The sequence below is a fragment of the Akanthomyces muscarius genome, chromosome 5 (assembly GCF_028009165.1).
Source record: "Akanthomyces muscarius strain Ve6 chromosome 5, whole genome shotgun sequence".
NCBI lineage: Eukaryota > Fungi > Ascomycota > Sordariomycetes > Hypocreales > Cordycipitaceae > Akanthomyces > Akanthomyces muscarius.
The window spans coordinates 974,818-998,056 of NC_079245.1; the positions used below are offsets into that span (position 1 = coordinate 974,818).

General features: G+C 48.5%; 9 protein-coding genes across 9 annotated transcripts; 4 read left to right on the forward strand and 5 right to left on the reverse strand.

Moving 5' to 3' along the window:
• Positions 1–78: 78 nt before the first annotated feature.
• LMH87_009600 (uncharacterized protein) lies at positions 79–1,075 on the forward strand (the record flags this gene model as incomplete). The annotated part of the gene is made up of 3 exons (XM_056196624.1): positions 79–249; positions 323–904; positions 1,049–1,075. The coding sequence occupies 3 exons, from the start codon at positions 79–81 to the stop codon at positions 1,073–1,075; spliced, it is 780 nt and encodes a 259-aa protein (XP_056053753.1).
• A 947-nt stretch (positions 1,076–2,022) lies between these two features.
• Positions 2,023–2,649, forward strand: LMH87_009601 (uncharacterized protein; the record flags this gene model as incomplete). The annotated part of the gene is made up of 1 exon (XM_056196625.1): positions 2,023–2,649. The coding sequence occupies one exon, from the start codon at positions 2,023–2,025 to the stop codon at positions 2,647–2,649; it is 627 nt and encodes a 208-aa protein (XP_056053754.1).
• A 362-nt stretch (positions 2,650–3,011) lies between these two features.
• LMH87_009602 (uncharacterized protein) lies at positions 3,012–4,976 on the reverse strand (the record flags this gene model as incomplete). Its single annotated transcript, XM_056196626.1, has 1 exon — positions 3,012–4,976. One exon carries the CDS (start codon positions 4,974–4,976, stop codon positions 3,012–3,014), a length of 1,965 nt encoding a protein of 654 aa, XP_056053755.1.
• An 831-nt stretch (positions 4,977–5,807) lies between these two features.
• LMH87_009603 (uncharacterized protein) lies at positions 5,808–6,794 on the reverse strand (the record flags this gene model as incomplete). Its single annotated transcript, XM_056196628.1, has 3 exons — positions 5,808–6,366; positions 6,411–6,460; positions 6,510–6,794. The coding sequence occupies 3 exons, from the start codon at positions 6,792–6,794 to the stop codon at positions 5,808–5,810; spliced, it is 894 nt and encodes a 297-aa protein (XP_056053756.1).
• A 539-nt stretch (positions 6,795–7,333) lies between these two features.
• On the reverse strand, positions 7,334–8,254 carry LMH87_009604 (uncharacterized protein; the record flags this gene model as incomplete). Its single annotated transcript, XM_056196629.1, has 1 exon — positions 7,334–8,254. The coding sequence occupies one exon, from the start codon at positions 8,252–8,254 to the stop codon at positions 7,334–7,336; it is 921 nt and encodes a 306-aa protein (XP_056053757.1).
• A 968-nt stretch (positions 8,255–9,222) lies between these two features.
• LMH87_009605 (uncharacterized protein) lies at positions 9,223–10,751 on the reverse strand (the record flags this gene model as incomplete). The annotated part of the gene is made up of 4 exons (XM_056196630.1): positions 9,223–9,288; positions 9,432–9,887; positions 9,938–10,418; positions 10,468–10,751. 4 exons carry the CDS (start codon positions 10,749–10,751, stop codon positions 9,223–9,225), a joined length of 1,287 nt encoding a protein of 428 aa, XP_056053758.1.
• Positions 10,752–13,525: 2,774 nt separating this feature from the next.
• LMH87_009606 (uncharacterized protein) lies at positions 13,526–15,117 on the forward strand (the record flags this gene model as incomplete). The annotated part of the gene is made up of 3 exons (XM_056196631.1): positions 13,526–13,585; positions 13,644–15,028; positions 15,093–15,117. 3 exons carry the CDS (start codon positions 13,526–13,528, stop codon positions 15,115–15,117), a joined length of 1,470 nt encoding a protein of 489 aa, XP_056053759.1.
• A 279-nt stretch (positions 15,118–15,396) lies between these two features.
• On the reverse strand, positions 15,397–16,449 carry LMH87_009607 (uncharacterized protein; the record flags this gene model as incomplete). The annotated part of the gene is made up of 3 exons (XM_056196632.1): positions 15,397–15,585; positions 15,652–15,882; positions 15,964–16,449. 3 exons carry the CDS (start codon positions 16,447–16,449, stop codon positions 15,397–15,399), a joined length of 906 nt encoding a protein of 301 aa, XP_056053760.1.
• Positions 16,450–18,608: 2,159 nt separating this feature from the next.
• Positions 18,609–19,046, forward strand: LMH87_009608 (uncharacterized protein; the record flags this gene model as incomplete). The annotated part of the gene is made up of 1 exon (XM_056196633.1): positions 18,609–19,046. One exon carries the CDS (start codon positions 18,609–18,611, stop codon positions 19,044–19,046), a length of 438 nt encoding a protein of 145 aa, XP_056053761.1.
• Between the last annotated feature and the right edge of the window lie 4,193 nt (positions 19,047–23,239).

Genomic DNA, 23,239 nt, shown 5'->3' on the forward strand with positions numbered 1-23,239 from the left:
CCAGGATGACTGACGAGGCCGTCGAATTTCTTTGTGCGCATCTACTCGTACAAACACGAATTCATGCCCAATGCGACGATGGGATTGTGTTCTAGCGCCGCGGCGCAAGCTGGAACTTGGTCTTTGATCTGCCTAGCACCAAGACTCAAACTTTTCCCTCGTACATATTTAAACAGAGACCGGTGCGCAGTAACACTGTCTAGAGAACAACCCACCGACCTCGTGTCTAATATTACTACACTCACTTTGGTACTGAAAAGTCTTGTTCCCACACATCAAAATGTCAAACTTGATCAAGAAAACTAATCGCATTTGGGACAAGGCCTTCTCTTCACCGGAAGAGAAACTGAGCCGACAGGAGTTGGCAGGCTTCCACTACCTCCCGGATCTTGTTGAACAGGACAAACTGAAACTCGGCACCATCATCGATGGCCTCGACAACGTGAAGGTGCTTCACGCGCCAAACGAAGCCTACCCCTCCACGATGTTCTATTCCTGGTTCGTCCCCGGAGGCATCCTCGAATGGACCGAGACGAGACCCAAGGAGCACGGCAAACTCGTGCACATACATATTTACACGCTGCCCCATTGGCTGGCCAGCGCGCTCCACGACGGCGTAGTCACCGAGGCGGTGTGCCGCAAGGTCGTCGAGCGCTCCCCGGGCGTCAAGCAATGGCTCGCGGATACCAACTACCGGCGGCCCGTGTACATGGTCACCGGCTTGGGACTCGCCAAGGAGAACGGGGGGCCCGGCAGGAGGGGGAAGTTTGGCACACATGTCGTGATTGAGCAGTGGAAGGGGGAAGAGTTCGATAGGAACACGTACACCATCGCCGACAAGCTCTTTGTGGCGAAGCTGGCCGAGATATCATGCGACAGGCCGTCACCTGAAGGCGAAATCAGTGTGAGAATCGAGAAATATAAGAGACCGGGGTTTTCGTGTAATTTTTAGACACGTTTTAGGAGACTGGGAATATGTATAGAGTGCTTAGCAAGTGGCAATGGAAAGCGGATGACGATGCAGACTAACGAGGCTCCATGACTGCAGAAGGCGTGGCTCGGAAGCGAAGCGTAGCATATTAGGGTGTACAAGTTCAATTCTGACATGAAAAAAACCCTTCTCAGAGATATCGCATCCCGGATCGCGAAAGTGGCAAAAAGTAGAAGGCGCGGTCGAGGTGAGGCTGCTCGACCGGCGACTCTTTAAGCAACCCAGACAACAAGACTGGGAATAGCCTAGAGATCGCATCACGGTCGTTGGATTCACTGAAATAGTGTGCAAAATGCGGAGCAGGGCTGCCGGTCACACAGTGAGCCGGTGTGCCAGCCCTTCACAGAGGACGCAGTGGCGTACTGAGTTTTAGGTCCATGACGACTAGTTTGAATAGAGGCTGTGTGCTACTAGGGTGCATCATGTTCTCTTAATCGGGCCGCTAGGTTCTCACACATCTAAAGTCAAACTTGAGGATCTGTTTCTCTGTCTGCTGCATCACCACCGGTCACAGAGTGCCTAGCCAACAGGACATTGAGGACGTGCCTTGACGACCTGCACAACAGACGCTCAAAGACTTATGTAAGCAGAGCATACAAATCGAACTCATCGCTTCTTTTCTTTTTTAATGATTCATTTCATTGTGAGCCTCGTCTTTTGATCTCTTCATATCGCAGTGTGACAAGTCGCACCAGTGTAGCTTACGCGGATGTGCGCATGTGTAAGTCGGCGGGTGTGACAGTGTCGAACTCATCACAATAACTTGTGGCACTTGATAATACTGGGGCTCTAAACAGTAACACGAAACTAAGGTTTTACATATTTTCCTGTACTTAAAGCCGCAAGTATCCCAGCTTTGCAGACACTCCCAAGGCTGAAAGTCACCCATCGGTGCTTCAGTAACACTTCACGACAGCGCCACACTTGTCAGGAGATTGTCACGACCCAGTATTGAACCAAGCTCATACCATCATTTCTTTTTCTAATTCGGATTTTTTTTTGGCGCATCAGTATCCTGGTTCGACGACAGAATGCCGCTCTTTGCAGGCTTCAAAGAGTCGCTGAAGCAGCACATCCCGAGGCCTTCCGAGCCCGAGATAAAGCGACGTTCTAGTTACTCCATAAATGATCACTACCAGGCGCTGGAAGTTTTAGTCCCCGAGGACACATTGCCAGTCGGCAGCATCATTGACAGTCTCGAGACAATGACGAGGCTCAACCCTCAGGGTCAGACTGCCGCATTCAGCATTCTGAAACTCTTCAACTTCGACTGCCCCAAGGAGAGACACCTGATTAGGGCACAGGACACCAATGCGCAGTATTTGCTCAGAGCCTACGAGTCCAAATGTCGCTACAAAGCCGACGTCAGCTATGAAGAGTGCCGGGAGGCTGTCGAGACTTCCGAGCAGGCCCGAGAGTGGTTTAGGATCACGGGCTACAAACATCCGGCGTACCTCGTCGTGGGATGCCAGAGTTTCTGCAAGTTTGACTTGGTGCCTGCCTCCGGCAGCCTGGACGGGTCGGGACGGGAGCCTGCCCGCTGCATCAAGAGCTCCGCGGACAGAAGGAACCAAATCTACAGGGTGAAGCTCATCAAGCTCTCATACAAGAAATCGCTTCTGTCCAACGACCTGAAGCTAGTCTGCGAAGAACAATAATATCTGAGAACCACGTGCAAAAAGAAGAATCTGTTAGTAGGGAAGTAGTCATAGTGTACTAAAATTAGGCACTGGTCGTCAAGCTAGTTATGATGAAAATAAAGAAAAAACATGAGGTGAGATCGCGTTTGTCTAATCCGTACTCCTCTGGATCACAAGCCCTTGGATGCCTCCGTGATCCCTCCGCAAGACTCCGCATTCATGCGACGAGCCCTACACAACTTTCACAGAAGGGCAAATAGCATGGCGTGTCTCGACAACAGTCGGGCGGCTTTGTGCGGGTTGGCGCAACCCTTGTCGAGCTCGGGAGGTCGAAGCTTCCCAAACTTCCCGAAGAAACCAAGATGGGACAGAAAATGCCTTCACTGAAACACATAACTGACTCTGAGAATTCCCCCACGAAACTGAAGTTGTTGCAGCTCATAGCTAAACACCACGGGATGCTCAAACTTCTTTGAGCTCACCTCGAGGCTATGCGCGATACGCAAACCCGTCATGACGAAGACCCGGCCGTTTCGCCGTTTCAGAACCGCCTCAACGGCTGGACTTTTCGAGAGCTCCGATATGGCAGCCCGATTCTGAGTGAGCCGAAACGTCTCGATTTGTTGCGCGGTGATCCTCACGGTATATGACTTTTCCCACGAGGAAGACACACCAATCCCAGTGCCTATTCCAGCGATTCCAATATCGAATCCACCAATTCCAATACGGAATCCGCCGCCATCCTCGAGAGTTGCCTCGAACTCGGTGTCCAACTCCACGGTCTTTTGCTGCGCAAAACTCGTCGATGGTACAGGCAAGGGGTCACGGCCGTGACCAGCTTCAAAGACGGCGCCGATGCGATATAAACTCGGATTTTCCGCAACATAGGCCGGAAAGCTAAAGCCGTTGGCATAGTCCCCGGCGCGGCGAAACGTTCTCTTTGACGGTTCGGTAGATGTCTCTTCCTGCCAGCGATGTGGTAGGAGCTTGGCTGCAGTGCTGAAACGGAATGGCCATACTGGCTTGCCGTTATCAGCCACAGTCTGCCACAGTAGCCAGATGGCGCGCAGAATAGTGGCAGCAGCAACCACTATTGCAATCATTTGTCCTGTCGAGACGGCGTTCGAGCTAGGCTCGAGACCGGCTTGAAAAATTATTTGAGCCGCTACCATTGATGTAAGCGAGAAAAGAGCACATATGATGCATGTGATTGCGACTGTGGCCGGGTAGTTGTCGTAATCATTGTCAATGTTCATATGGACCTCTTGCGGAGGCGGTATGTCGCCGCTTGCTACCAAAGTATCCACGTCCTCAGTCCATTTTGGACGAGCTGGAAATGAGATGTCGTGGAGCGCGTCTTTGTACTTTTCGGCTCGGTGGAACTGGCCAGTGCTAGTGGTCGAAAGGAAAGTGCTCTGCATGAAGTTCAAGATCCGACATGCAATATACATCCAAAACGTCGTTGCCTCCAGCTCGCCAGTGGTTCCGAAACAGTCTCCCACCCATCCCCACCAGAATGCCTCGATGCAGAAGCATGAGAGATTGCCGCCGCCGTCGATGAAGTCGCCAGCCTGGAACTTTGCAACGACGACTGGAAGCAGAGCTATTCCGATCACCTGACAGCCGACTATGATCCAGACCTGCCATCTGGCGGCCAGCACCTGCTTCGCTACCAGCTGCAGGCTGAGCGCACTTCCCTGGGCATCGAGCAGCATGGCGCCCACGATGGCGTCGGCCGAGGTCAAGGACTTGCGCTTCATCTGAACCATCATGGATATCGCCAACGATATATGGGTGATGGCTAAGCCTGCCCCGATCTCTTTCGCTCCTAGGGCGTTGCACTGGAAGATACCGAGCATGGTGATGGTGATGAGTGTCGCAATCTGCGCCCACATAGCAATGCGGATACCTTCGCCGCCGATATCACCATCAACCATGGCTGCTGAAGCATTGCCGCAGGCAGAAGAAGCTGCTGTCGCAGTCGAAGGAATAGCGGCGTGTTGCTGGCCGTATTTACCAGCGAAACTGGCGGCAGCGAATGCAATTCCGGAAATACCCAGTAAGACCGCCCCTAGCTGCCGTCCGGGAACCCTTTTTATCGGTTTGTCTGGACTGTCTTCAAATATCATTTCTATTTCTTCTAGCTGATCGGCTCCGACTTCCTCGCCGTCATGCTCTGCTGGTGTGCTTTCCAAGTCTGCACGCCTCCTGTCCGGGACAAGCTTGCCCAAAAGCAATGGTATTCGTTCCCAGAGAAATGGTACAAGGTCCAGTGCAAGAATGATGAGCTGCAAAAGGAATAGGGTGCTGGTCCCAGCTAGCCTGGTGACAGCGCCGGGGGCCATGGTGTAGTTGGCTGCTCTGTTGAAAAATCAGGTGGCGAGTCAGTTGTTGCAGAGTAAGAGCAAGATGTACATTGCGAGGCATACTCTGTGGGCTGAAAGACCGTTTTAAATAAATTGGAATAGTTCAGCTGAAGAAAACCTGCAGCATGGCCGCCCCGAGACACAAGCCACACCTTGCATTAGCTTCAGCGCTTCTCTGGTCACATTAATGACCGCTCGCTTTCTTGTCTTCACTATACTTATAAAAGATGGAGCATGTAGTGAGCAAAATGTGATGTAGGCTTTTTATTTGTCAACGCCATAAAATGCATGTATCGTAGTGTGACTGCTTGAGCAACATGAGTACAGCTCAGATTGTAATGTAGAATTAGCCCGCCTGTACATGACTCCCTCTGTACCGCTGAACGGAATATGTACATTTACGCTGAAAAATAAAAAAAATTTGTTTATCTAGGCGCAAGACCTCGAGAGCATAATGTCTGGAATGGAGGCCTACTATTTACTTACGAAATGATAATTTACTATGTTGCTGACCTAACTCTAGCTATCGACGTGCGTATTTGTCGTGGGCGGCCTGGATCTTGCGCAGAAGCGAGAATGGACCACGATGCGCAACTGGGCAGGGGGGTGAGTTCACCTTTGACATAAATGATGGAGATATGTTTGCCGATGAGCAATTCGCACTAAATAAGCCAGCAATTACTCGTCCGTATCAGTTAGTGGGAAGAGAGCCTTGACAAAGCTCGGGTGGAAACAGTGTAGCCAGACCCCCCCACCCCGATATAAATGGCAACGGCTACAGCTTGGACAACGCACAAGGGATTGATTTCTCTAGATTGAACTATTCACATTGTTGCCCGCATTTAGTTTGCACAACCAATCTGCCATGCCAGCCACCATTTCATTCGTGCATACGTGCCCTGCGTCTTGCTGGACGAAGAGATCTACATTGTCCCTTTTATTTGCCGACAACCAGTTCTCTGTATGGAAAGATGGCACTAATGTGTCGCGTTTGCCTGTGCACAAAAGCATAGGGATCTGGGGAAATGCTGTACGAATAACATCGTCATCTCTTTCCACGGAATTGAATAGTGCCGCTGGCCATTTCGCTCTTTGATCAGCAGTCAACTGCAGCTCTTCGTAGTTCGGGGCATGTGCAGCGCCAAGGCGACTGAGCATGAGCTTGTTGAGCTCTGGACAGCCAACAATAACGACGAGCCCGTCAAGCTGCTCTTTTGCAACGAGGGGCAGACGCCAGGCAATATGGCCGCCTAAAGAGACGCCCATCATTGTGTTGTGGAATTTCTTGAAGGGTAGATACGTTGGCATATAGTCAAGAAGGAGCTTGAAGTCGTGCACGCTACCATCGATGGTGGACATCATGTCCGGACTAAAAAGTTAGCCGACAACTTGCCTGTTAAGAGATCAACATACCCGTGGTTTTTGTTGCCTTCTGCCCATGCTGCATTGACTTCTTCAGATATCTGCATAATTAGCTGAAAGTGAAGGATGCGGTGAGGGCGAGGATCATACCTGGCGGGCGCCGTGATTGCGCATATCGAAAGCAACAGCTATCATGGGAATCTTTTTGCGCGCATCATTTCTGTATTTTTGCAGTACCTCATGCGCAATGCTTTCTTGGTCGAGGTATGATCGTGTTCGGCCGTGCGCGAGATATAAGACGGCGATTTCTTCGCCAGAAACCTCTGTCAAGCCGTATATGTATGCTTGAATACCCCCTATGAACAAGGGAGTCTTGCTTGATCGCGGAGTCTCAGCTGAAAGTTCAAACCCTGGTGCGAGCTTTCTGTTCGACATTTTGACGTGGAGCAATAGGAGCTAGAGGTGAAAAGGTCGATGACGATGACACTGATGCCTGGACGCCAAGAGCTTTTATACAAATTCTCTGGTGTAAGCCCAAACAGCGCGGAGTTCCACAAACCCACCCACGGATTTGATTGGTTTCTGGAACTCGTCTTCATTGCAAAGGTACTGAGAGCCGATCGTGTTACGTCGAACAAATTGTCGTTTAAGGCTAGACTGCGGAATGGCGAGGCCTTGGTCCATTGAACTGCGGTCATGTCTTAGTGCTGATGGGCCAGTCAACAGGCACGCCTAACGCCGAACTCACCTCTCAGCACCGCCTCATCTCCGCAGCCAACAAGGGCTGCAGAATGTATAGACGAATTGCACTCGATGGCTCGTATCCAGTAATACATAATAACTGTGCTACAGTTCTACATGCTTTGGAAAGTCCATCTTCACGCGAAAACTGGCAGTCAATACAGCTTCACTAGATTCTCGACTCTTGGAAAGAAAATGCCAGCTCACGCTTTTCGTAAATTGAATCTACTATTCTACGCTGGTTTCCTCCCCATGACTACGAGGACACTTTGCTGATGTATGGCAACACCCTGCTCAGTCTCGGCGATTGCCTTATCCAGTAAGTCCTCATACATCTCCCTCGTCAAGGGCGAGTCAGGCGCCTGAGCTTTAGGCGGAATCAGATTGGCAATCTCCTCCCATGACAAAAGATAGTCCTCCGTCCAGGCCTTCATATCCGCGCGCCGCTTCTCCAACTCCAGGCTCGCCACCTGTACTAGCCCGGCGCGCTCCAGATGCACACCCAAGGTGGCCAGGAAGTCGAACGTGTTGCCCTGAGCACGGCCGCCATTATCGAGGATGCCGATGATGGCGTCGCAGGAGGCCTTGGATTGCGCATCTTCTGCCTCTCCGCTCTGGGCCGCGGTCGCGGTCCACCTATCTACGCGGGTCTCCTCCCACTGGAGCCAGCCGCCAGGTTTGAGAAGGGATAGGGCCTGGTAGATGGCGGGGCGGGGGTCGTTCTTCGTAATGAGGGAGACAAAAGCTCGCATGTGAACAATGTCGTAGGTACCGAGAAGCTCCTGTGGTAGCGGCTTCAATACATCGAGAGCCGTAAAAGCGACATTAGGGGGGCAGCTCCATTTGGGAGGGAAGTTGACTGGGTTGACGTCGAATCCCTCTAGGAGGGAGACCTCAACGCCCAGGTCCGTGAGTGACTGCTCCAAGTCTAGGAGCCAAACTCCGTTTCCGCAGCCAAGGTCCGCAACTCTTAGCGGCGCGCGACATTGCACAGCTGCTTGCTCTGCAGTCGGCTGCAAGATCCTGTTGCCTAGAGTTCTCTGGAAGAGGTGGTGTTGAAGGTGTAGGCGGGCAGAGGATTTAAAGTTGCGGGATCGGGCGGAAGAGGCCCAGAACTGCGATGCTTCGAACTTGCCCTGAGGAGATGACGACATTGCTGAATAGTGCTCCGAGCACGAATGGGGTGGGAGACCTGTATCGGGGACGATATACGGTGTGCGTCTCATGCTGGCTTTTTATAATTGGGTTGCGTCGTGAACTGGCAGTAACGCATCCGTTGTGGGAACACCTATCCACCAAAAATTGTTCGGAGAACCCCAACTGCGGAATGCCCGACGAGTGTAGACCTCAGCGTGGCTGAGTTCCCAGAAGCGAGTCCGAGCTATATGTAGGCTATTATGTATAGTCTACTAAGCATATACACCAGAAAATTGTTCGGATAATCCCAACAGAGGAATACCCGACGGATACAGATCCCGGGATAGGTGAGTTCCGGGAAGCGAGTCCGAGCTGCGTATGATTTGTCCTGCATAGTCCATTATACAAATGCGCGAAGTACGTTTCAACAAATGTTGGATGTCTCGTCGATCGGCCGCGACCTCGGAGCTATAATATACCCAAAGTCGTGCCGTTCGGCCATAATCTCGGTGTTGTTATTATATAGGTTTAGAACGGAGCTTTAGGAGTTCGTAAACTGAGCGATATCACACGATCGTCGATACGAAGCACGAGAAGGCGGATGGTTCAAAACAACAAGTGATTTGGCCCATCCCCTGCACCAAGGCGAGTACTTGCCGACTGAATCAAGCAGATCGTATAAGAAAAAAAACATTATCGCAAGTAGACTACAGCACGACGTATAGATTCTTCTTTGAATGACTTGTTCTTAAATAATTCTTAGAGAATCCTGTTACTCGACGTGTCCTCAGCACTTCAGCGTGACGGGCAGCTTAACTGGCCAGCAAGTTGCAATGACTCGTCGTAGATAGTGTCCCAAAAACCGCAGCTTGTGTAGTCGACTGTTCCTACAACCATAGATTGATCAATATTTACCCCGCCGGACGTGTTCATTGTCCATTTCGGCCATTCGCTGATGTCGCCAGGCCGACCCAGGACGGCCATATTAGTCCACGCTTGGCTCATTGACGCCGCCAGCGACCGCTCTGCTGCCGTAAACGTACAATCCCCGCTGGTCAGAGGCAGTCTGTGTGTCGTATTGAACTGGAATGGGATTTCTGCGGTATGTGCCGCTCCAACAAGCGGAAGAATAGTCGCTGGAATCGCGCTGTACCATGCGCAACTAGGACCATGTTTGAACTCGTAAGTCCATACGGGAACTCCGGTTCTTTCGGAAGTCACAAGGGCCCTGTAGGCTGGGCATTTGAAGGTGACTTCTCCGAAGACCGTCGACATGGCGGCGAAAATAGGAAATTGTGCGTCCTGAAATTTTGTAGCAGAGTATGTCGCATTGACTTTGGTGGCCAACGGCCCGAAGTTGTAGGAGAGAAAGTCATCGTAGTGGCTTTGATTGAGCAGAGACAGGTCCTTTGCGTAATTACCAAGGACAAACAATGTGCCCTCGTCTGCATTAAAGCCAAAGATTGCAGGGACTTTATTTCCTACTTTCGTAGGTAGCTCTGCAATGATGTGGCCGTCGACAACAGGGCCCCATCTTGTTCTAGCACCCTGATACGCGAATGGTGTAGTAACAGCCGGCACTGTAGGATGGTACATTTGGGCCTCGGCAGCCACAAAAACATCCGGCGGAGCTGCGACAATACAGGATAGCTCCGTCTCAATTAGCTTATATTCAGAATCAGGATAGATCATTCTCTTACGTCCGTAGCACTGCAATTAAGCACGCGAAGAAATTGTCGCTGCCAATGTTGAACCTCTCCTACACTGGCAAACTCGCGGCCACCGCCAGATTCGAATATTGCCGCATACAAGAGTTTTGGTGCCTGCGGCAAAGTGCTTATTGCATACGCGTCCGTTGCGCCTGCTGACTGTCCGTAAAGCATGACCCTGCTTTTGTCGCCTCCAAAGGCGTGGATGTTCTCTTGTATCCACTGGAGAGCTAATAGCTGGTCGCTGATCCCAAAATTGCCGTGCAGCCCTAGGTCCTCAAGAGCAAGAAAGCCGAGAGGTCCAACACGGTAGTTTATGGACACAATAATGGAAGACGAAGTGGCATAACAGCCGTCGTATGTAGGGTCTGATATGCCGCCGGCCTCATTGACGCCTCCGTACAGCCAAACTTTCACGGGCAACCTCGAATCGGCTGTCGCTGAGCTTGGGGTCCAGACATCCAAGTATAGACTATTTCGAGTGTCAGTTAGACCTTCAAGATACTAGGCTGATTACGTACCAATCCTCGCTGTGAGCGTTAGACTCGGCGAAAACCTTGTTGAACTGTATACATGATGGTGCTTTAACAGTTCCGTTGAGCATACCACCGTAGGCCACATTATACGGCAGCGGCGCCTTTAGTCGCAGACGGCCGACTGGTGGTTGAGCAAAGGGAATGGAAAAAAAGTAGTTCGTCTCGGTATCAAGGCATTTCCCTCCAAGTATGGTCCCATTCTGAATTGTGACTTTTTGAGCAGTGCCACATGAGACTAGCGCGGCGACGATCCAAATGGACGAGAACATCGTGTAATTCACCCGAAACAATATCTCGATGGACATAAAATAGTTTCGAAAGAGCTACTGGATATTATGAAAAGTGTTAAGAGACTGTATTCCAAGAATCGAGAATTTGGGCACACCTACCCATGGCTTTATACTTTTATGGTCGACCACCATTCAGTGCAGCCCGTCGTCGGCACTGAGGAATGCTGCCATGCTCGCTCCACTCAATATCATCTAACTAACCCTAAACAGTAATTTGTTCGAGGTTCGGGCTCAGCATCCCTCTGGTGCGTAAAGCGTCCAGCATGTATCTTCGCCCATCAGCGTATAGGCTAGGTAGCGTACCTCTGTGGCAGACAGTATCGCGTCACTAGAAAACACTATTAAAACCAAGTATCTGAGATATATTGCGTCACGATTGGCCGCTATCCTTGCAAGTGACCGCGCTGGCGGCTTCGCGCACTAGATGGGATACTAGTAGAACTCACGAAAAGCGTGATAGAAATAAAAGCAGACGCCGTTTAGGTATCTAGAAGCAGTGGTTGTGACTTGTTTTATGTTTCATCACCGTATAACACTCTATTTCCCCGTGTTTTCCTCGTTTTTCCTCTTACTACCGTAGCTAATAGCTAACGTCGGCCACCCACTTTCAGGTCACCCCCAGATACGGTTCAGTATAATATATTATAAGCTTATAGCTAAAAAGCCTTATAATAAAATAGATTAAATATATATAAATAAAATAAACCTATTATATACTATTATAGCCTATAAGGAGCTTAAATTTATTAATATTAATTATTAGCTAGTCCTTAGTACTAAGTAATTACTTATTTAGCTAATAGTATATATTTTTAACCTTAATAACAAACTATAAATTAGGATTTAGACTAACTTTTATATATTTTTAAGGCTTCTAGATATTAATCTATACCTTAAGTTATACTATCTAAGCTTTTTAAATAGTAATAGTACTAGCTTAGTTACTTAATTACTTTTAGATCTTCCTTTATACTAGTTAAGTATTATAAGTATTACTTTTAGGTATAATAAAGTTATTAAAAAGCTACTTTAATTAATACCTATTAGAAGGTGTTATAATATTAAGATTGGTAGTTTTTTAAGCCTTTTTTAGTATTATAAGTATAACTACTAATACCTTAATAAGTAATAAATAGCTTATTAATAGCTTTACCTTATTAACTAGCTATATTTTAGAGCTAAACTAGCCTATAAGGATATTATTTTTTATAATTCCTTATTTTCTAGCTACTATATAATACTTAAAAAAAATTCTCTTTTTAATTAGTAAAGAATTATAGTTATTAAGGTACTTTAAAAGCTTAGTATAATAGAACCTCTTTATAGGGCTAAAAATAGCTATATTAAGAGGCTAAAAGATATAAGAGCTATAATAAGATAAGAAAAGAAGAATAATATTATTAAAATAATATTCCTTAAAGAATTTAGTTATATAATAATTACTATAACTATTAATAATAAGAAATTAGTATTTATTACCCTTTAGCTTTATCTAAGATAGAAAGATATCTCTAAGCTAATTAAGTATAATCTTATTATTTATCTAGCTTTAAGAGGATACCTAAAAGTACTAATTCTAATATTTTTAAAGCTTTAAGGGAAACTATTATTATTAAATAGTTTAGCTTTTAAAAATAATAAGTAGCTTAAATAGCCTACTAGTAGCTAAAATATACTCTATAATTATACTCTAAAAGTATTACCTAAATTATTTCTTTATTATAAATTTCTTTATTAATAATCCTAATATTAGGCTATTCTTTTAGACCCCTATTATAAGCCTTATTTTATTTATATTATACTAATTCTCTTACTAAATTTATTTAATAGCTAGTATCTTAAAGATAGTAAAGAATTTCTAAATAGTATTAGTTAAGATACTATTTATATATTAAAAATTAAGCCTTTTACCTCTTAATATCTTTACTTTTAAGTTTTAGAGTAAAAAGCTATCTAACTAGTTCTTCCTAAGAGATCTTATATCACTATTCTAAAAGGCAACTTACTAAGTAAGTTACCTAACCTACTTATATAAAGAAGGGTTACTAGTAATATCTTATATTAAGATCTATCTAATAAGATATCTTTCTTAAGTACTAAAAAGGCGTTATAATAACTTAAAAGCCTATTTTTATAGTGCCTAGCTATTTAATTAAGCCTATAGTGTTAACTAGGGTACTATCCACTTCTTCGCCGCTTACTAGCCACTTATACCACTAAAAACGTCCTAAACTGCATTTTAAAGCTATTATTTAGTATATTAACCTATAATAGATATAATAATAAAATTTAAGGCAATAATAATAATTATAGATAGAGAAAACGCGTAACTAGTAATAAAGGTTTACTAGTACTAGGGCAGGCGCGACGTGACCCGTATCTGGGGGTGACCCGAAAGTGGGTGGCCGACGTTACCAACTCCCTCGACTCTACATACACAGCTCCACAATTGAGACATGCCTACGAGGACAATTAGTGTGGTTGAGCACCGTGAGCTAATAATTCAGGATTATCGCAAGAGAGGGTGAAGCCGGCCGATCCGTGATCGTACCAGCATGCTTGACCTTCTGCACAATAGCGGACGAGTCGCGCCACTGAGGAACACTGTGAATCAGATGCCCACGAGCTGTCCTCCTTTATTGCCATCGTCGGGCCCGTCTATTGCTATCGTTGGAGCCCGCTATTGCTAGCGTCGAAGCCCTGAGAGAGTTGCTAGATAGATTGGCAGAGCCCAGTCGAGTGTCAGCAACATTATGCCAAATCGTAGTCGTCCATCCCAAGCATGCGAACTTTGTCGCGTCAAAAGGCGCAAGGTACGTTCAACACGCCGGCGAGAAGTCTCGAGCGCATCGACTAACATGCAGATGGTAGTGCGACTTGAAGAAGCCAGCGTGCGGCCAATGTCTGCGGGCCAAAGTACAATGCGCAGGATACAAGGACCAGCTCACACTGCGAATGCGCGATGAAACGCATGCGACAGCGCAAAAGGTGCTGGCAGCCCAAGAGCGAACCTCCAAGTACAAGTCTAAGCCCTCAATTCTCCAAGAGAAGAGCTTTGAACCGCTCATTTACAACAGCCTGGGCATAGACTCTGAGCAGGTCTGCCTAAATCACTTCATGTCATATTATGCCGCCACTAGCCTCTTCGAGTACCTTCCCAGGCTCTACGATTCTATAGAGATGCCAAAGGGCGATCTCAATTTCGCTCTCTCAGTGCCCGGCCTGGCCATCCTCTCAGAAGATATGACCGTGCCAGCGCTGCTTGACCTGGCCTACGCGAGATACGTATCCCTTCTCGAGATTGTACAAAGAGCTCTTCCTGTTCCAAAGCTGGCTGTGAAGGATTCCACTCTGCTGTCGGTTCTTTTATTGGCACTGTTTGAATCCTTGGTGTTTCGTGGCCGACAATCGCCCATGAATTGGACCGCTCACATTGAAGGTGCGGCTCAACTCTTGCAATTGCGAGGACGCAAGCAGTTTGAGCAGCCTGTTGGGCGGCATCTTTTTCTTCACACTAGCCACAGCTTACGAACGAGCTGCATCACTCACGGTATCCCCGTTCCGTCCATCATCAGCAGCCTCCAAAGTCAGCATGCCGGCGTACAACGGATTGATGAGCATGGACCCCTCATCGGCGCCTTTCTAGACCGTCTCGCCGCTTTTCACGCATTTGCTTCCACAATGCAAGCTTCACGGTTTCTGCAGGAAAGTCGGGCGCTCGTCGCGGGAATGGACTCCATGTTCGCCTTCCTGCAGCGCACAGCACCGCCGGAACCGATGGTTGACTTGCATTTGCCAGAGATAGCCAACGTATTTCAGCTATATGTTGGGGCCGACTTGCACAAATCGCAGAGATCCGCGTGGCGATGGAACACCACCTTCATGCTGCGATTGCTACTAAGCGACTTCATTGGCGATGGGCTCAATCGCATAGATGAAGAAGACGGGAGCCTTCGTGGAAACCTCAGCGAACACGATCGCACATGGCTCTACGATGTCGCAGTCTTGCCCATAAAGGATTTGGTGAAGGGCGTCTTTCGCAGCGTGCCCTACATGACTAATTTGTCGGGCTGTCCACAACACTCAGCCAAGTCTCTCGTGCTTCCGTTAGCTTGCATCGCCAGGTGTAAATCGGCATCCGAGGCTGCGAAGATGGATGCGCTAAACTGCTTGACCTACATTGGCATGAAATACGGGCTGCATATGGCTACGGAAACCGCGAACATGGCTAGAGAAGCATGCGGTATCGAAGATTGGTAAGCCTTGCCAAGCGTGATACCAAGTAAAAAGACTACTGACATTATGACGCGTCGTTTACAGGGCGGTCCTACCACATTTCTGCTAGAGAAGTAAGCAAGAGTCGACGATGGGGTGGCCTACAAATTTTAGGTACGGAATGCCGACAAAATAATTTATAGAATTGGCTTTCCACCGACGCAGTCAGTACTTGACTGTATTGCGCTTGTCGTACTGCCACATAGATTGTACACATTCACGTTGAAAGTAGAATAAATTGCCTGCCAAAGTCGAAAAGTACCAAGAGCAACTAGATTTCAAAAAAAGAGTCTCACCGCCTGTGCTCGTTTGCCAACGATAATTTGCTGCATCGACGATGCGATTCTAGTCATTGACGCGCCAGTTTGTTGTGAGCGGCCTGGATGTTGCCAATGTCCAGTGCGTGGCACGCCATGAAAGCCTGCACCAGACCTAAAATATGTATAGACATTGCGAATAAGATAGCGACGTGAAAAATTTGATGAGAGCTGCACAAAATGTCGAATTTTCCCGGAGCGAAGCGCTCAGGGATTCGAAACTGAAAGCACAGGTCAGACCGCTACGTTCTTCCACATAGATGAAATGCCAAAGTATGCAAACCTACCGCATAAAGACCAGCTCCACCGCCGTATATAGCAAGTTCGAGTAGATACCACTTCATCCCAGAGTACTGAATCATATACTCAAAACCGTACAGCCGAGTGCCATGCAGCAGGGGTATGAATGCCGAGGCACCAAGTACGGCATAGGCACCGACTCTTACCTTTCGCCAGCGCAACGTCCGAAAGACGGGTATACAGATCAGCGCCGCAGTAGAAAAACCCGAGATGACGACCTGCACGAAAGTTGTGTCAGTATGCGGCAAACCTGGGGGCCTCGCAGCAGAGGCCGGCAAGTGACGTCGGGGTTGACTGACGACGGCCCAGTGTAATTTCTGCCAAGCAGGCTCGCAGAAGAAGATGTAATAAATGCCAGGCACAAAGGTCGCCGCCGTTACAATGACGATACCTAGCAGGTCCATCCGATGCCAGAACTGCTCGACAGGGTGCGAGTGTGGGCCGACCAGGTGGTAGGCGGCGCTGAAAAGCAAACAACACTCTGCACCACCAAAGAAGATCCCAAACATGGCGTAATCGACTCCTGACACGGTCGGTAATTGAACCTGCCAGATACTGCGCATGACAGAGACCGCAATAAGCGGTAGGAGGAGTGCTCCGATCAAGTGAGAGTACACATTGCACGTCTCGTTGTGCAGAAAGGCCAGGCCAGCGAGGATCTCGAGGTAGTCTGCCTTTTCTCGGCGATAGCCGCCAAGTATGTATTTGTTGTCGCGCCGCCATTCGGGCATCTCGTCCCACGTCAAGGCGCGGCTTCTTGTGGTAGACCTGTTGGGCGGTGGCATGGCGGCGTTGCTTGCATCAACGTTCCGGGCATGGCGTTTCTTGACTCCCCGTGGCGACATTGTACTGTTTTCTCTGAACATCTTTCGATTGGATTCGCAAGTTGATGATGGGTGAGTGCGAGAGGATTTACGCACGGAAATTTCTGTTCGGTGCTGAGCATGGCCGAGGCGCCTGTGCGACGTCGGGTGAAAATGGAAAGCCGTCCGGAATTCCGCGGTCATTTGGGGTCGGCACCATCAAGAATTGACAGCCAAAGTCGTTTGGTTGGCTAAATTGGTCTACTTTTGTCTCCATTCCTTTACTCTTTCCTATTGTTCGTCCGCTTCTAACCAGAGAAGTCACTGTTCCAACGCCACGAGCCGCAATCCACTGTTGAGACGAGTAGTCCCCCAACTCAGGCATTTCTTTGTTCCTTTTACTTCTTTACAGCACCTTTACTAGTTTCAGCCACTCAGCATGCACAAATTTCTATTTTTCCCATTCTTTCCAACTTTCTGCGGCTACCTTTAGGTATCAGCTAGCTTGTTGCAAAGTGCAAGGAAACTTTACGCCGAGACGTAGCCTGAGCCACTGGGTTCTGTCAGTCGCTCACCAAGTAGACTTCAGTCGCATCTTGCTGCTTAAGCATCGCGATTGAGAATCAAGAGGTAGTCAGAACACGTCTGTCTTGCAGGCGCCTGCAAGGCATTGGTTACCTGCCTGGGCAGTAGCGAGCGGAGTTGCCAGGGTGATGATAGTGAACTGCATCGTAATGGTCGAGGCTGGCCGCAGTCATTTGCCTACCCGACATGAGGTAGCCGGTGTTGTCTCCGCCGTACGAATAGCACGCACATGCACGCTCGAGACGCCTTGAGGTATGGAAGTCGGTGTGAGGCACGAGTAGTAGACGAATAGCGCGCACGTGCAAGCTCGAGACACGGGAGAAAGAGCGCACGGTGGAGGGATCTTGAGACAAATGGGGAGACAGATGGGGTAACGAGCCAAATTCAGGTTTCTGTTCCGCGTTGGCCATGACGGCGAGTCAGAGCATATTGATAAATGGTGGGGGGTCTGGTGCGCCGACTTTGCGAGACTGCAAGAGTAGACAGCAGTATGAACATGAGCATCGGCGAACATCAACAAATATCAGTAAGCATCAGCTGTTGGCACCTACCACGGATATACCACGAGCTTGGCCCTCTATCGGACTGGCATGGAGAGAGACATGCCCGCCTTGGGTAGACCGTTGTACCATCGTACGACGAGGCTAGCCGGCCCGGCCCCGTCCCCCTTGGTCGGGGACGCGGCTCGCCCCCCCCCACGTCCCCCAACCGTGGCCGTGTTTTGATCATTTTACGAAGCGCTGGTTTAGACCTTTCTCCTCTGTATCTCGAGGATTAGATCCACGAGAGGAAGGTATATAAGATCGATACTCTTAAAATTAGGGCATTCTTATCCATCGAAAACGGGCAACAACAGCGCCACCAGGACTAATGAGGACGGGGAAAGCCCGGATGCCATGCTAGCACATTATTAGGTTGCTACTAACGTTAGGTGGTTAGTTACTAGTTAGTCAACACCTTGTTTTAACTCTCGTAGTAGCGTTGGCGGCGGTGGGTGTGGATGTGCGTGGGTAAGTGCGTCGAGCAGATGTTAGGTGTCATTTACTGGTAGATCCTGTTTCTCTCACTCCATCGATGTATCGCTCAAGTGATCAGCAATTCGACTCCCCAATTAAACTACATACGAGTCAGTTTGGTCCATGGCCGGAGGCTGTCAGCCCACCCCGACAAGGCTGCAGGGGTGCTCAGCGGCGCATCGAGCCGATCTCGGGTTAGTCTGGTTCAGGCGAGCACATTAGTTCATCCAGCAGCTCGTAAGACTCTGCATCGAGCAAGTTTTGCAGGAAATGATATTCATGAAGGAACTCACTGATGTCAGCCAAGCCTTTACAAGTGCCATATATGACGTCTACCGCATATACTTGCTGAACGATGCATCGACGGAGTGAGAGAAACATGGTCTAATGACACATAACGCTTGCTCGGCGCACATATATAAGACAGTCGATTCAGCGTCGTCAACACAGGTCTATATCTCATCAACATCTCAGTCACTAGCACAGAAATTCGGCATCATCTTCCCCAACAAGACTGTTATCAACAACAAATTGAACATCATGCAGTTTACCATCATCACCCTGGCAACTCTCCTCGCTACTGCCCAGGCAGGTAACCTGTGCCTTGCAGGCACCTACAAGGCATCCAAGATCGACAGGCATAAGCTCTACGCCTTTGCAGCCGGCTCCCCTTGCGTTGACGGCAAGAAGCAGGAGTACGATATTAATTTGGACAATATCTGCAAGGACCACCTCCCCTACGGCATCAATATCTGCGGCCAGAATGGTAACCTCGTCAAGCTCGGCGACGATAAGCCCAAGACTGCTTTCGGCTGCGCCATCGGCTTCGAGACCGAAGGCCAGATCTATGAGGGTACGGTTCAGCCCTTCAACCCGGACGATGGCAATGCCGACGGAGGTCCATGCGATGCCACATGCAGCCTGAAGGGCCTCGACGGATTCTTGCAATTCGAGGGTGTTCCCCTTGGTAGCTGCTAGAGCATACTGGGGGCCGAAAGAATTCAAGTGTTATTGACGAGGCATTTCATCCTAAGTACCTGTTAACTTTGTGTGGGAATTGGGTGAAGGCGATCTAAACACTTGTAGTGTTGAGTCATGTGCCTCTATAGCACTTCCTGCCATCCATTGCCTCCGTGCCTTTATTGTATCTTAGCTTCTACATCACATCAATCGCATCTAGTCCCTAATAAAGTTTTGCTACTCGTGTTCTGTTTCCTTGTGCCTCTATCGCTTCGCTCCGTACACTACAGATAGGATATATACTAATAGGATCTAAATTTCTACAATATAGAATACTATAGCAAACTGACATTGATGCTGGCGGATCGATTTCTGGCAATCCATGTGACTTGGTATAGGAGAGGAAGAGAGATTAATTCGCTCCAGGATCTATACGTCTCGTCTTGGTCAAGCGAAATGGATGCAGCTCTGGTCAAACTGTCTCAGTTAGACTTCGATTGGGGGTGCGACACAACTCCGTCACCCAACCAAGCTTCCCCGTCCCTTGAGCAGCGTAAGGGCGGTCAGAATGGCGAGAACTAGCGGGTGGTCAGACGGTGTTTGTGCTGCAGTCGGCAACCTCAGAAAGGCAACGATTGGTTGGTCGAGCGGGAGCAGATGAAGCACTTCAGAGTCTCCGCGGGGCCAGTCGGGTCCCCTGCATTGCTTCCTTACTGGTTGCAAACAGAGACACGGGAACCCGCTGCCTTGGTTGCAAGATGCTGGGCTTATCTTCACCGAACTCGACGAAATTACCGCTCTGGCCGCAGATATTAATGCCGTAGGGGAGGTAGTCCTTGCAGATATTGTTTAAACTAATTCAAGGGCACCGACGGTAGTTGGACGAAGATCTGGTTACACGAAGATATGGTGACACGAGGATATGGCTACACGAGGACATGGATACACGAAGATATGGTTACACATAGATCTGCTGGCAATGGATGATCATCGTTCGATGTGCTGTTGTCACCCCTGATGCAACTAGTTGTTAGGAAAAGAAAGAAATTAAAGTAGGATGAGAAGAATAAAATTGAGAGGTGCCCGACGTTAATGTATTTTAGTTAGGTCGGTAGCGGTGAAAAAGGCGAAGCCGCGAGATCGTTGCCCGAATACTGGATGAATGTCCGACCGTTTCCGACATCGCTGCGCTCCGAAAACTCCCTTTGTTTAGCCTTCTTGGTAGCCTGATTGATCAGTATGTCACTCTACCGTCCCCGAGCCCAGTCTAACACTCCCCAAAATAACTCAAGGTGCGGACTGACTCGTATTGTCTACTCGAAAAGTAGGGCAAGGTGCTGCGACGGTGATGTACTTGAAGCGGCATTCAGGAGGGCGAGATTCAAGAGCACTCCCATACAGAGCACGTTGGTTCCAAGGCTTATGTAGGGACGCTAGCAGTGCAGCCCGAAGACCAGGCTTGCAGGAGCTTACCGAATTTACCTTCAGCGATGCTTTTCTAGCTTCTGAGCATAGTGAGTCAAGTACTGTCTTCGCAAGCAAAGCTCTGTAGCTACACGTTGGAACCCATTTGAATGACATCTCTCTACTCGCAATTCAGAAATTGCCTTGCGACGGTGACTACAACTTAGAAGACATCGCCAGCAACGTTTTATTAGAAGATGCTGCGCCCGCGAGACTTCGAGGTTCCATGGACAGTGTACCGGATGACGAGACTTAAGACATCGCGGGTGAAGTGGATGATGAAGTGACGAAGGCTCCCGAGGAGGTTATTATATCCTTTCTGAAAGCACTGAATTCGAGGACAGGGATGAGATAGGAATGGTTCCGTTTGATTGAGCGGTGTGTGAGATAAATGTGACGCTGGTCAGGTCGCTCCTCCATTTGGCAGTGTTTGCAAGGTATTTGAGAGCTGCCGAGGCCATACTATCATTGCACATTCCGTCGGAGCTCCACCTCCAAGGCGACGAGAGTGACTTGATTGCGGAAGACTGGTTGAATTCTGAGGAGAAGTACTGGTAGAAACGTTAAGTCAGTCGGGAAGGCGGAAACGGAGAGACAACAGGCAAGTCAGACGAAACGAAAGCAGAGGTGTGAGTGGGCTTTGGAAAAATTGAGAAGACAATAGATAGAATCACTGTCACGCCATTTCAATTTTTTTAGCCCACGAGCGGAGTTGCGTTATCTCCTCATGTTGTTTTCAGTAACTTCTAAGGATCCCGTGATTATTGCCACAACCGAGTCGCTCACCGAATCGTCTTTCATAGCATGCTGCTGCCTGAGCGCCGCGATCAGGTACAAGTGGCGTCCCCGAACAGTGATCTATCATCAATTTTCAGTCATCTTTGTGACAGAATGAACGCGTAAACTAAAGTGGCCCCTTCTGATATGCCAGATATCGGTTGGAACGTAGTTCTTGGCATGACCGAGATGGGCGTCTTCGTACACTGTCGGGCGGCAGGCATACCAAGTCACCTTTTTCCCTGTCAGATCAATTATGAAACGGCCGAAATCTCTACTTGCCAGGCTGTTGTAGAACTTCGGACGATACAGTTGGCTATCACGGCGAGCCTGGGAGGAGTTCGCGTCGGCGGTTAGCGATCGTGGGAAGCCATGGTTCGTGCGCTCATCTTACTGCCAAAGACGTTTTCAGTGGCAGCGGATAAAATCTAGGTAAATAAAGATGAAAGAAATTTCCGAAAGGAGATTGCCTAGGCATCATGTAAAGAAAAATAAATAGTCCCACCCAGGAATAATGTACGGCCCTTTAATTGAGTTGTCTTAAGCGCCTGAGAATCGGCATAGCTCATTGCATTCCTTTCGTTGGCTGTTCGCAGACAGTATCGACATACATAATTTTCTTCGCTCCAATTAGCAGGTATCAACCTAGCAATGGAGTTGGGATTTTCTCCTTCTTTATAAATTCGTTCTGTGGTCCTTGAGAAACGGTGAAAAGGTACAAAGCAGGGAAGCATGCACATTCCAACGTTGTGCAGTCCATCATATCGGGTGAACAGTCGACTCCAAAGGCGCTGTAGCACATTAATGACAGTTCCGCTGTACTGAAAGAATACTTCATTGACAAAGGCAGTTGCATCTATTTAGTCTAGCGCAGCTGCTACAACGGAAGCAGGACTGTAGGCCAAACAGCTTCGTCATTTATTACTACGCAACTGATTTACCTTATTAATATTCTATCAGAAATACAGAACTATTCCCGCCGAGCTCAAGATGCTAACAGTAAGAAGCCCGTTCACGCTCACTGGCGGCATCTACCGCCGCGGATGTCGGAGGACGCCTGTTGTTATTTACTAGCAACCCCGGTTGATGTGAAAAAATTGCCTCTAGGTGCAATCCTTGACAACTCTGACGACAAGAATTTCCTCAACTTGAGAGAAGGGGGTTTTTACACCTTTCCAAGTATGTACAGAAGTGAGAGTGACCTACGCAACCTGGCAATAACTACACTAGGCTAACAGACAAACGGAGCTGGATGCACGTACCGGCTTGAGGCGCGGTGTGCACAGGTGCAGACTTACTATATGGCCACTCTGGAGTGTTGTTTGGAGTCTGTGGAAGCCTCCAAAGGGGTAAAAGTATGGTTCAAGACCACCGATAACGATCGCTCTGCGTACCTCGTCATGGCCATAAGATGGTCCCTCTACCGACCGCAGATGACAACGACGGCCAAATCGGCAGGTTGAGAAAAGCCGAAAGGCAAAACTATAAAATTCGATAGGTGACTACGACGATTGTAGATGGCAAGGTCTTCGCAGTGCAGCTAATGAAGGTTGGGTACAAAGGGAAACTTCTTGTCGGCCACAGAAAATTTGTTCGTGAAAGCTGCCCTCCCTGGGGACCGTAGGGTTATCTGGATCCTTTGAATTCTTTTCCTAGAGCTATTAAATGGAATGTTGAGGATATAGCGACTTTACATAACCATGGCAGGGGGGTCGGGGTTGAGGGCAGGCCATGGCAGCGTTAGAAGTTATTCAGACCGATGAATAAATTCATCGCATTCTTCAATATTACGTATCAGTTTCGATGGCGTGTGCTAATGAACAGACGCCTCCAAAATGCATGCCACGCCTTGATGATGGCCTCCTTTGCCGTCCAATTATTTTTTGTCGAGTTTATTGAGACAGCGTGCAGCAGCTCGTCTATTGCAATTGGCTCGAGCTCGACAGTTAGCAATCTGAGAAAGGGTCCCG